The 13,300-nt window shown below is 33.3% G+C and overlaps 1 protein-coding gene across 2 annotated transcripts; it reads right to left on the bottom strand.

The window, feature by feature from the left end:
• Positions 1-9,635: 9,635 nt before the first annotated feature.
• On the bottom strand, positions 9,636-11,565 carry LOC143614970 (membrane-anchored ubiquitin-fold protein 1-like). Of its 2 annotated transcripts, XM_077088246.1 has the most exons (5): positions 11,529-11,565; positions 10,824-11,107; positions 10,212-10,376; positions 10,015-10,098; positions 9,636-9,919 (listed from the first exon to the last, which is right to left on the bottom strand). In XM_077088246.1, the coding sequence occupies exons 2-4, from the start codon at positions 10,954-10,956 to the stop codon at positions 10,043-10,045; spliced, it is 354 nt and encodes a 117-aa protein (XP_076944361.1). In that variant the 5' UTR covers positions 10,957-11,107; positions 11,529-11,565; the 3' UTR covers positions 9,636-9,919; positions 10,015-10,042. The 2 variants fall into 2 exon arrangements, with proteins under 2 accessions (XP_076944361.1, XP_076944360.1); XM_077088245.1 differs by having other exon boundaries at positions 9,636-10,098.
• Between the last annotated feature and the right edge of the window lie 1,735 nt (positions 11,566-13,300).

Genomic DNA, 13,300 nt, shown 5'->3' with positions numbered 1-13,300 from the left:
AACGCCTGTACTTTTGAAAGTTTTAATGTCCTTTTTAAGCCCACCAATAGACCCTTGACGATGAAATGTTTTAACCTCATTCCTTATTGTTTTCCCGTTCGTTGATGATAAACTCGGTTTATTAACTTGCGGTTTCTTAGATGATACTAACAAAACATCCTTTTTGGCTACCTTAACGGGTTCAACACGCGTTTGGATTTCAACAGTTGTGGTTCTTTTAAACTTTATAGGGATTGCTGACTTTGAGTGTTGATGTTTCGTACCGAATTTACAGAAATCATGACACGAACCGGTTGAAGCCCTGAGATAATTCGGAACAGCATTTCCTTCTTCCCGGGCACCCTTTCGAGAACCTGTTATACCGATGGAGTGCCGTCTGGTTTTGCCGCCAAGAAGATTTGGACCGCCACCGGAACTGATGGATTTCCTTCTCTGGCTTCCGGTTTCCGGGTTCTTTTCGATTAGGGGATTCATTAAAACTAAAATTACAGGTTCAGATATTGATGACCTGAATATTGAATAATGATTAGTAAATAACGGAAATCAAAGTTGGATCATTATTCACAAACAAAGGAATTAATAATTTTATTATTCCTACCACATATGAATCAACTTCAAATTATAATTATAATCAAAACTCATCATATTAATCGACGAACAATTGAGCAAACACTTACAATAATAAACTTTTGATCGGATTCAAAGGAAGTGATTCGATTAATAACACAAGAAACCCTTTACAGTATTATGACGATAAAGCGATTAAAACAGCATTTCATTCATTTCATTTAATCCCCAAAACGAAAGATAATAATAAAAATACCTAAAAAGGATGAAACAGAAGAATTTGGTAAGTTTAATTGGTTATGTTAGGATGGAATGAGGAATAAATGGCATTAAATTGAGGGGAATTTGATCGTTGAAGCAACGTATTGAATTGAAAGAAAGAAAGAAAGAAAGAGTGGGTTTTGTTTTATGGGTTTAGAATGTTTGTTGATCAAACAGAGAGAATCAACATGTATGTATGTATGTATGTTTGTGTATACGAAATGTGTCTCGCTTCTAATCAAATTCTCGGCTTTATAACTCATCACACATGTGTCTTAAAGCATAAAAACTAAAATGAAATAAGAGCATCCACAATGTAACACACCGGTCCTTGTTTTAAACTATCAAAATTCAGTATGACACATTAGATTTTAAACTAATATACAAAAACTTTTATTTATCTTCTGACGGTTCTTCATACAAATCGCCACATTATAAACTTTTTTTTTCATTTATTTAATCTGTATCATGTCGTATTGGAATTAAGTGTTTTCTATTTTGTTTATATATTAGAAAATTAAATTATATAAACGCATAAAACTAAAAAAACAAATAAATAAATAGCCATGCACCCTTATAGTGATTTTTTGTTTACCAATAGAAATATACATATACCCACCTATACTTTATTTAATATTGATTAATATTAATTTTATTAAAGAAAGAGAAACATGTAGGCATTGGAGATGCCCTAACAACTTCTTGTGGTCACCCTGACTGTCCATGCCTTTCCTTTTCCTGCTAATCTACATCGATCAACCTCACTTACCCTTGGGAATATAGAAAATAATAATAATAATAAGCGGCCTTCAAATCAAAGTTTAAAATGTGACTTGCATTGGGTAGGGGTGTTGCCATGTTGGTCAAGCGGCCAGTGATCAAAATGGTGGTGATAGAGGGAAAATAGTCTTCAAGTGTTAGGGCTGATTTACATGGAAGGACTAACTAAAGGAGAGAAGGGGAAAAAAATAGAATGGGGGTTTCCTTCTTTTAAAACAAATGCCACCTAAAGTTAAAAATAAATTACACACAATCATCTTTTACCAATTACTATAAATGGAACAAAGTTTAAAACTGTGTGTGTTATAATAGAAATGTTGGTCAGTTTTTTACGTTAGTAATGGAAAATATGAATAATATGATAAATTTATAACTAAAGCATACAGGTTACAGTAGAGAGAGTAGTCATGACTGATGAAATGATCCAGACGACATTGCCCTTTAGGATGTATGTTAATGATGGAGATTAGGGTTATTGAGAAAACCGATTTTAGAGAGAGAGGGGGGGGCACACAAAAATCTTAGTGTGTGTTTAGGGTTAATTTATGATATTAATTATTCTCCTCATATATTTATATACGCCATAGGGAAATCCTTTATTAGTCAGTAAGTGTAATATAGTCTATCAATAATTACCTAATATAATAATAAGGCATAATTTAATTATTTTGATCTATTATTATATAAATAATAATGATGACATATATAAATATATATATTTATTTTTACATGAAATGGGCAACATATATCGCAATATAGAATATGCATGAAAATAAAGTTGTTATGGAACTAGATGTTGTCACAACAATGAAGTTGCAATATGCTTGAGGTGTCCAGCAAAAATTTTTACCTTCAGATAATCATTGGTATACTTTACCTAAGCATCTCAACTTTCGAGTTGCCTTAGCGTGGTGGCATTGTTAATAGATGAGACTTGATGCGTGCATAGTTTTTTTTTAAACTTCGAATGCCAAATTCTTTTAAAAATTATATATTATCTTAATATGTTGATTGGCTAGATCTATAAACTCTTGTAACTCGTAAGTGGTTGATTGATGTTTTCAAACTTCTAGTCAATATGTAAAGTTGTTGTTGGCGCATACATTTCTTAGCAAAACACCGTGCTACGACTGTTAGACTTAGATCCAGGAAAACATACGTTTCCTTTTCTTTTCCCTTTTTTTTTTGGTAAGAGAGAATTAAAAGACTCGTGTTGAACATGAATCCTCAGTCACCATCTCGTGCTTGTTATGTCATTTCTATTTCAGTTGCAACCAACATTGCAATCATTTCTTCACTATATTGTAGTTTACTTGAACCATTTTTCATATTAACTTTTCAGATGGTTCCTACAAGTTTTTATACAAAACACTCACATACCTTCTTTTCAATACGTCAAGGCATCAAATTAACAACCCAATCTAAATGTTGGGATGAATCATTGAAATAATTTCTATGCCAAAATAATATCTCAGACAACAAATAATATACAAAATTTGTTAATAAAAGTAATTATATAAACTTATTTTTTTAATTAAGTCTTTTGATGAAAGAAGTGATGACAAAAACACAATGTTTGTTTATCCGTCTATCGGATTGGACTGTGAGAGAGAAGTGATAATGTGATCGCCCAAAAGATAAAATAGTCGAATGATTGTTTTGAGGAGAAGATAATGAATATTTTGCACCTCCCGTTCATAAATAAATAATCAATATTTTCATTTTCAATATCTAAGAACACGTGTCAACCTAGGTAAATAATTAATTGTCTTGACAATAACATAGCAAAATATCGTGACAAGTTGAAAGTCGGTTGTTGTAGCAAAACTCCATTTTTTGGGTTGGTATATTCAAACACTACCCCTTTGGTGTATAAACAACCCTATACTGTTTGTATAGACTCGTATAGCCCACATTTATTGACATACGTACGGAGGGGACATGATGGCAGCTTTTTTTTCAGTCTATACAGGCCATATAGGTTTCCTAGCTCATATAGCTCACTTACCACATCTGGCCTATATACGACTCGTATAGACAACGTGTCATTCTGCACTTTAACCAGAGATTTATAATTATTTTCTGCTCTATACGAGCCGTATAGATTTGTGTGCTGCTTTGTAAAATTATACCAAAAGTTGAGTTAACACGAGTCAAAACATCTACATCAACAAATGAAATTATTTTTCTAACAACTATATTTCAAAAGCTTTAGTAACTCATATAGGTGTCATCCGGAACGAATCGCATGACAACATCTAAAATCTGTTACCCCGAAGCGTTCCTGTTGTTCGTAGTTGTTTGATTACACCATGGAGCAAAATATTTACTTTTAAATTAGGTGTTTCTAATTTATAACCAACTCGGCCATTATTTTTAATATTTTGTAATTTTAAAGCAATTAAAAAAAAGGCTATACGAGTCATGTAGCCATATACAGTTCGTATAAAGGCTATACGATACAAGGAAACAACACATGACACTAGCTGACACAAAATGACATAACTCTGTACCTATAAGGCTCGTATAGCCCCTATACAAGTCGTATAAGTTCTCCTAATGTTTGAATAACCTTCCTGATGTGTGTATAACCCAGGCTTTTTTTTTTTTTTTTTATTGGTATGGAAGTTTGGATTCCACGTTCATTTAGACTTTAAAAACCGACCATTGATAAATAATTCTTTTATTCTATTTTTTATACTTCCAATATAATATTCCTCATAGATTTGATCGAATATGCATAATTCTAAATGCAAGTTACAAAAATAGTCATTAGAGATTGAAATATAAACTTTACACATTCATGGATGTTTTTTGTTGGGACTATCAGGTATCAGTTGTGTTGTGTTGTGTTGACAGGTTGATGTATTGAACTTTTAAACGGATTAACAGGTTAGGCTATGTATTAACGAGTCATGTACAGATGAATTTCAGCCTCTAGTTTGTAATATAGGTAACTTCTTTTTATTGTTTTGGTAAACATAACTGATCTGTTCAGAGTGAGTTAGAAATATACGAAATAACAGAGTTGGTTTATCGGGCCACAACTCGAGATCGTGATTAGATTTTCTTTTCTCGCACTATTGCTAAAACTAGAGGTGGCAATATGAGTGGGTTAAGGTTGATTTGGGTGATGGGTTAGAATAGGTTTGGGCCAGGATGGGTTTTTTAAATAGAGTGTTATGATGGGTATGAGTCAAGATGAGTAAAGTTAATTCATCTTGACCCAAGTAAAAGATTAAAAGGTAAAGGGTTTCAAAAACCCTTCAAAAATATATTCAAATATTTTAATAAACAAATAATAACTTAAAATATAAATTGAAAACGCAAAAAAGTAAAATTACTAAAATGTTTCTCCCATCTTCCTCATTCATTAAAAAAAACTCGCTTTTGTCTTGGTTTAGGTTCAGTTTTTTCAGTTTTTTTTTCGCTTTGGTTTTGTTTTTTTCATTTCGGTCGATTTCGGTATATGCTCGGTTTCAATTTCTCGGTTTCTATTTGGTTATGTGGGTTTTGTTTGAAATAAAAATGGATAAAGCTTGTTTTAGTCCATTCTAACTCATAAACTAACCCATTCTAACCTATAGCAATAAGTCACTACATTTTCCCAACCAATCTTGACCTTCTTGCAAAATTTTTTTGAAACATCCTGATCCATTTTAATTTTAAAGTTATCCAAATTAATCTAAAACAACCCATTTGGGTTTGTTTTGCCACCCTTAGCTAAAACCAAGTTCATTTCATTATGCAACTCAAGATAGATATAAAAAATAATAAATTGGATATGGCTTAATGGTAGAGCACTCGTTTTACTAATGAGAGGTAGGGGGATCAAAACTCACTATCACCAATTTATATGGGAGATATGAGGGATGACCCTGGCTTGCCAGGGTTCGAGTCCTGATCTCACCTGGTTTTACTGACTCCTCCCTGTCGTGCCGTTTGACGGGCGTGGGGTCGGGTTTTATCTGGGGAATCCCTTAATAGGTGGACCACTTGGGGCTCCGTCCATCCGGACTCATAGCCAGCTCGGGCTACCTTTAGCCATTAAGGGCTGCATATGAAACACCCAACGTTACTTAGTTGGTCGTTTCAAAAAAAATTTCCCAAGGACGATTTTCATAATCCACCAAATAACTAATTTATGAACAAATATTTTTTAGACAAATACGTGAAATTTGGATCTTGAGCCGTTAAGCCCCACGTCGGTTATAGTTTTCTTCAACTATTTGTTATTTTATGGTGCCTAGGAAGTATCACATTTAAGGAATCAAGGTAACAATATTTTAATGGAAGTTAACAATTCATAAATAGACCGAACAAGCTCAAAAACAAGAAAAAGACAACAAATGCTAATTAAATAACATCCGGAATCTCTGAAATCACCGTTATCATCTAGCCATCGTTTTCATTGTCATTCATCTATGTATAATACAGGGATCCAAACGCGCCGAGCTGCTCGCAAACTATTTGAGATCGGCTCGTTAAAAAGCTCGATCGAGCCGAGCCTGAGTCTTAAAAATAAGCTCGTCTAATAAACGAGCCCGAACTTCACTTATCGAGCTCGAACCGACTCACGAACTGTCATTTATTTAATTATATATATATATATATAATAATAATTATTAATTAATATATATAATGTTATAAAAAAATAAATAAAAATAACTAAATAATATATATATTATTTTAGACATAATATTATAGTAGAAAAAATATATAAAAATAATTATAATTATATAAAAAATAATTGATAAATAGTAAACGAGCCGAGCCCGAGCCGAGCTCGAGCTTCAAAATTTGCTCACGAGCCGAGCTCGAGCTCGAGTTCTGTATAAGTTAAACGAGCCGAGCTCGAGCCTAGTCAAGCTCGGGCTCGACTCCGCTTGTTTGCGCCCCTATATGTACATATATCAACACTTTAATCTTTAATCCTTTTTTTTAACAGCAACAGTTATTTTTGTTTTTTTCCAACTATGTTACCACATGCCGTAAGTGAAACTAAAATCCGGAATTATTTTTTTTAAGCCACACACCTTTACCACTAGACCAAATTAATGGTTACTCGTGAAATTAGTGGTTATCTTGATAATCACTTCATAAGTGAGATTAACCACTTATTTCACGAGATAACCACATCTGGATTAAAGCATAAAGTGTGTGAATAAGTAAATTATGAATTCACCATACAATATTTATTTTAGGATAAAACAGCAAAAAACGTCCTTTATGTTTAAACATTTTTTCAGTAGACGTCCTTTTACGAAAGAAATGGCAGAAAACATACTGTATGTTTCAAATCTCACTCACGTTACGTCCTTTGGTCCTAACACAGTTAAATTTTTCTGTTAAATATGATCATGTGCAAGGCACGTTAGGATATGTTTGTAATTTCAACATTTATTTAACGATTAGAAATACAAACAACAAAAAAAAAATATTTTAAAATCAAATTCTCTCTCTCTCTCTCTCTCTTTCTCTTCATTCCAGATTTCCACCACCATCACCAACCAAAAAACCCATCTCATACCACATACCGGAAAAATCGCCGTATTTGAAGAAGCACCATCAGAAAAAGCAACTTGATAATCTTAACCCAAACCTCAATCACTAGTTTAACAACCTAGCTTCCGATGGGGTCCAGATTTTGAACCAACTGTTCATCACCTCTAGTACATGGAATGGTTGTTGGTTTTTTGAATTTATGTGTTTATAAGAAGCTAGGGTCTGATGGTTACTAGCGGTGGCCGGTGGAGAAGCGGATTTGGGAGTAGGTGAACAGTGACCGCACCAGCGGCTGTAGGAGAGGCGGCGACGGTGACGGCAGTGGTCTTGGTGGGTTTTTTTAACCTTCTTGTGTGGACTTTGTTACCTTCTCACCATTTACTCTTCCCTTTGTTTAATTTACCAGCATCTAACAACCCGGAGCCATACAATCTCGCCCTAGTTCCGATTAAGCGGAACCCTAGTGACAAATCTACATAATTCACAACCTTTAACAGAAAAAAACAAAATCAACCAACAAAAACCATTGTGATTTGTTTGGAAATTTGTTTTCTTGAATCCAAAAGGGTTTATTTTCTTGAATCTAAACCGTAGAAATTTGTTTGGTAATTAACGCCAAATAAAGAGAAGTGGAAGAAAGAGGAGTTGATTTATTATGCAGGGAGGTGGCGGCTGTCTAACTATGCAGTTGATGATGGAGATTTGGTTGGTGACGGTGGTGGTAGAAAAGATGGAGGTGGTGATGAAAGAGAGAGAGGATGGAGTTTTATTTTAAAGTATTTTATCTTTTTAGTTTTTATTTGTTATTAAATAAATATGAAAATTTACAAAACTATCCACGTGTAGATTTAACAGAAAAATTTAACTGGGTTAGGACCAAAAGACGTAACGTGAAAGAGATTTGAAACATATAGTATGTTTTCTACCATTTCTTTCGTAAAAGGATGCATACTGAAAAAACGTTTAAACATAAAGGACGTCTTTTGCTGTTTCGTCTTTATTTTATGAAAAATCTTGGTGTTTCACATGTAAAATTTTCAAGACCTTAATTATCTAATATATATATATATATAAAATGAAAAGTTTGATGTTGCTAAGTTGTAATTGGGTCATTTGACAAAACCTTAATTGTCTATAGCATTTTTTTTGTTTTTGTTTGTTTCGGTACCTAACGAACATAACGAGAGCTAACCGAACAATAATTTTTTTTGTTTGTTTTAATTCTGATAACGTAATGGACATGACAGGAACTGATCGCATTCGCATAGACTTACCGCCTCAACATCCGGGACCAACAAAGCTTGGGGTTGACTGGTGTTCGAGTTTATCGATTGACACCACCCCATTGGTCCTCTCGATTTTTATATTTTCCCCTTAGCTCCAGTACCATAACGAACGTAGCCGAAACCAGCCGAATTCGTGTCCGGTTACCACCTCAATGGTCAAGACCGACAACGCTTAGGGTTTACCACTGCCCAACTTTACCAACCAAACAAACTTTGTTTTAAATAATTTATTTTTTACATGTTAGTTTGACGAATATATTTTTTTGGGTTTAATGCTAAGGTTTTACCAGTGGTGTTCTTTATACCATAACGAATGTAGGATATTGACCAAATTCACGTCGAGTAACCAATGTAACACTCGGGCTTACCAACACACGATTTCATCGTTGAGGTTTTACTAACTGCCTTGGCGCAACGCGCCGGATACAACACTAGTTGTATATAATCGAAAAACTAAAGTTTGATTGTTGTGTATAACAGGTAAAATAATCATTTCAATATGTAAACACAAATTTTAAAGTAAATGTAGAGAAAAAGAAAAATAAATAAAAACTATAAAATTTGTCATTCATCTTTTAAAAACTTTTATTTGCCAATTAACAATATTTTAACATAATTTATATGCCGTTCAAAACATACTATAAAACAGTAATTATCACATAACTTTAAATAACCACCTTTTGTTACCGAAGGACCTTACATTTGTGTTTTTTCTTCTTTGAACTCATTATTAGTGGGAGTATAACGAGTATTTTTTCATTGACACGAAATATTATGTAAAAGAAATTAATAAAAGAAGCATGTGTAATTTATGACGGATGAAAATTAAGGATAACTAGTAGGAATTAAATGTAAAGTCGATGAATTTCTTTAAGTTATGTGTTACCATGAAAGATTACATAATATTTTTAACAACAAAGGCCGGACACCTAGGATCATCCTTTTGCCAAAAGAAGGAAATGCAGTGACCCATCCCATCCACCAGACGACTGGAAAAACCCTCTGGCTCAACCGGAAACATAATGCTCCGGACAAGACTCGAACCCATGACCTCCCATAAGAAAAGAAATGCTATACATAGAAGTTTAGCTAAATACCTACACTAGATGAATTATGAAAATCTAAAACTTAAACATCAGCTACAGGTTAGCTTTTAACCGAACCAATCCGATACGAGCATACATCGCCATTAGCATCAACTTTAAACATTTGTAACGCACACACACAAATACGGAATTCATCTGAAGTATTTTTCAATTAATATCACAAAATTTGACAAAAATATGCAAAACATGTACTGACTTGATGCCAGAATCCTCAAACCCAAAGCAATATGCAAAATTTAATGTGTGATTTACATGTCATTATAACAACATTGCTCTGGAATTGAAAATTGCAGCTCTCATTAAACCGAAAACAATGACTTATGTAATAACTAATAAACATATTTCTTCTCATCAATTTCGTCTTTTAAATCTCAATGAACCTCAATGTGTATATTATCTTCAGCATTCTTTAATCTGCTACAAGAGCAGTAAAATTGAAAACTTTATCACATATTACAATAAAAATGAATATTCTTGCCAATTATCATTGTTTTGGTAAAAAAACCGACCTGCAAATAACGTGCTCGGGCTTGATTCTCACAATATCACACACACGCATTTCTGCTGCTTCGCGTCACTTTTCACTTTCATTTCTGTTAAATGATAATAATAATAATAATAATAATAATAATAATAATAATAATAATAATAATAAATCTTAAGAATGCTCCTTTAAGACATTTAACAAATAATCATAGAGGCTAACCTTTTTCTTGAGGCGGTTGACTAACAACAACATGCATGGTTGTAACGCCACCAGGGACATCACACAAAGGATTCCTGCATTCTCCTACCGTTTTGCTGTTCTCTAATATTTTGCCGCCACTAATTAACTTTATGTCTTTTACTGTTTTTGGAGCATTATTCTTCTCTGCAAAATCATTAAACACAAACACTTTCTTTAAGTCACCAAGCAAAAAATTAAAAACCGGGACGAAATTCAAGAAAATGTTTTTTGTTTGCCATCACACGTGTACACGAGTCTTTTACACATATTATTTATCAAGATACAAGCTTTATAAGAAAACTGGTTACACTTCTTCAACGATGCAACCAGGGCGACGCTTCGTTAGGGCCCCGGTTCCCCCACCCCTCTTTTTTTTTTTTGCATAGAAGTGTAAATTGACTTCTTTTTTGGCCGAAAATTTGTATACATGGTGCAAATTTACCAGTTTTTGACTGAAAATTTGAGCCCGGAGTCCTTATTTATGCTTTTTTTAATACATTTTGACCCCCCCCCCCCCCCCCGAACTCGTCCAAGCTTCGCCACTTCATGCAACATAAGTTTATAAATTATCTTGATTTTTTTGGTACTAACCTTTTGGCCATTGAGAAAGGATACTTTCTTTCAATGATGCAACACTTGCACTCACCGGGAAGCTTTTAGGACCGATATCCGATCCATCAAGTAAACGAAACTTAATCTCCAATGAATCTTGCACTCCAGACATATTCCAAATTCAAAAGATTATACCTTTTCAGTGTCTAGACACCCAAAATCTTCAATCCAATAGCTAAACAATTTTTAACAACTCCAGTTAAATAACACAAAAGCTACACAAACAAGATCTTGAGCTTGATCAAAGACCTTCAATTTAAACCCTGAAAAGTTTCAAACTTTAATATCAAAAAACATTAGTGTGTGCTTTGAAACTGCATAATCAATCAAAAGTCAACCACCCACCATTTTTCAATTAATATCAAATTTTACATCTAAAAATCAAGAATCAGTATTACCCTAATCAAAGAATAAAAAAATTAAAACTTTTTGATATGGGTATTTCATAAAATCAAAGAATTACTCTAATCTTTAACTGAATCAATCAAATTAATCACCCAAAAAAGTCAACGCCCACTGTTTGACCAATAACTCAAGAAAACAAATTCCCACAAATTTTAGATATGGGTAGTGTAATCTTTAACTGGATCTTCAAATTGATCCCCAGAGAATCACAAAATAATGGTGAATCATATGCCCATATGAATATGATGAATGAAATAGATAAAGATATTGATGGCTTACCTGGATCAAGATTATGGTCCAAACCCAAGTGATGAATTCAATGAATTTGATTGAATACAAAAGTTACAAATGGAGAAAAGAAGAAGAGGAAGAAAGGAAATTGAAAGGGAAGAGGAAAAGTGGAAGGTTTGTATAAATAAATATAAAAATAAATATTAAAAACAGTTGAATTAAATTAAATTAAATTAAATGTTTAGATGTAAAAAATAATTAATAAAATGAGGACTAGAAGTGAGGAAATGGGTCGTCAAATATGGCCACTACTTCCTTTGAATATCGAATTCTATGGGGCAAGTTGACATATTTTGTTCTTCAAATATGGCTTTTTTTCTAATTTATTTTTGGCCTTTTGGAAGTCATCAAAGTAATATTATGTGACTTGCAAACCTACCCGAAACAAGCATTGTTTAAATTTTCACAAAGTTATGGTTGTTTTCTTTATAGTGGTTTGCTATTTTTACCATTTCAGTCTAAAATTTGAAATTTTGTCAATTTAGTCATCATAGTTTTAAACGTTAGCCAATTACGTACCCCATCTAACGGCATCCAACTATGCCGTAAGTTTAAGGGTATTTTTGCCTTTCTTCTTTTTATTTTGAGTTAATTGTCATTTCGTCCCAGCGTTTCGATACTTTTGGCACTTCAGCCTAAAGTTTGTCAATTTAATGTTTAATTTAATTTGTTTTTTTTTTGTCTATAACCCCTAAGAGCATACTCCAAGCTCAAAACCGTCAAGCATCGATCAAAGCAGGTCTACATTTACTCTATCGACAACAATAATCATGCCCCCCCTCGTATTTAGTTTCTAGACATTTCCTAAACTCTCCTCCATGGTGGAATTCAATGGTAAAGCGGTCAGGGTAATACCTTGAAACCGAATTGTACAGAAAAAACTAAAAAATCATTTATTTGATTAATGCATAATAGTTAGGGTTTGGAGATTAACATAATGTAGCGAACATCTGGGTCGAAATCAACACCAGGATGTCGAATATCCCACATTCTCATGCTTACTCAAGAAATCGATACACTAAATCGCTTGTGTGTTCTCAAATCAGTGGTGGTGTTCTTGAATTTGTCGAACTCTAGGGCTGTAGATGGCTAAACGGTATTGATTGCGTCTAAAAAAACGATTATAACCCTCACATACTGTTTAAAAAGACATGTATGACCCTCACGTAAGGGAAACGTGATACGAAGTAACGGCATAGTTGGATGCCGTTAAACGAGGGGCATAATTATTGGCTAATGTTTAAAACTATGAGGACTAAATTAACAAAATTTCAAACTTTAAACTGAAATGGCAAAAGTATCAAACCACGGAGATGAAAATAACCATTAACTCAAGTAAAAAAGAGAAAGATAAAAATACCCTTAAACGAACGGCATAGTTGGATGCTGTTAAACCGGGGGGGGCGTAATTGACTAATGTTTACAACTATGAGGACTAAATTGATAAAATTTCAAACTTTGGACTAAAGTGACAAAAGTTACAAATCATAGGGACGAAAATGACCATTGATTTAAAAGTAGCATAAATGATATCATGCTATAGTTTTGATCTTTAGACTAATATATTTAAAATTTAGTTTTCTAATCATATGAATGAATTAATAATGTGGAATCCATGTGATTGTTTGAAAAGGTTTAGTATTTTTTGGTGGCGATTCGGCCTGTAAACGAACTGAATGTTCGGGAACTATTCGTGAACCGTTTGACGGGACGTTCGTTTATGCTCGTTTATTTAATAAACGAACGAACATGAACAAAAA

Source organism: Bidens hawaiensis, unplaced genomic scaffold (assembly GCF_021521415.1).
Source record: "Bidens hawaiensis isolate Kalapana, Puna unplaced genomic scaffold, B.hawaiensis_p1.1 tig00041610_1, whole genome shotgun sequence".
NCBI classification, from domain to species: Eukaryota; Viridiplantae; Streptophyta; class Magnoliopsida; order Asterales; family Asteraceae; genus Bidens; species Bidens hawaiensis.
The sequence above is the reverse complement of the archived record's forward strand: the minus strand, read 5'-3'. Positions and strand labels throughout refer to the sequence as shown.

Bases quoted from the DNA above. Each gene is read 5' to 3' on its own strand.
- LOC143614970 (XM_077088245.1), bottom strand. From the start codon at position 10,956: ATGTCTGGAGTGCAAGATTCATTGGAGATTAAGTTTCGTTTACTTGAT. The intron at 10,377-10,823 runs GTTAGTACCAAA...ATGATTTTGCAG, and splicing joins CCTTTCTCAATGGCCAAAAG to AGAAGAATAATGCTCCAAAA. The intron at 10,099-10,211 runs GTTAGCCTCTAT...ATCATTTAACAG, and splicing joins TCAACCGCCTCAAGAAAAAG to AAATGAAAGTGAAAAGTGAC.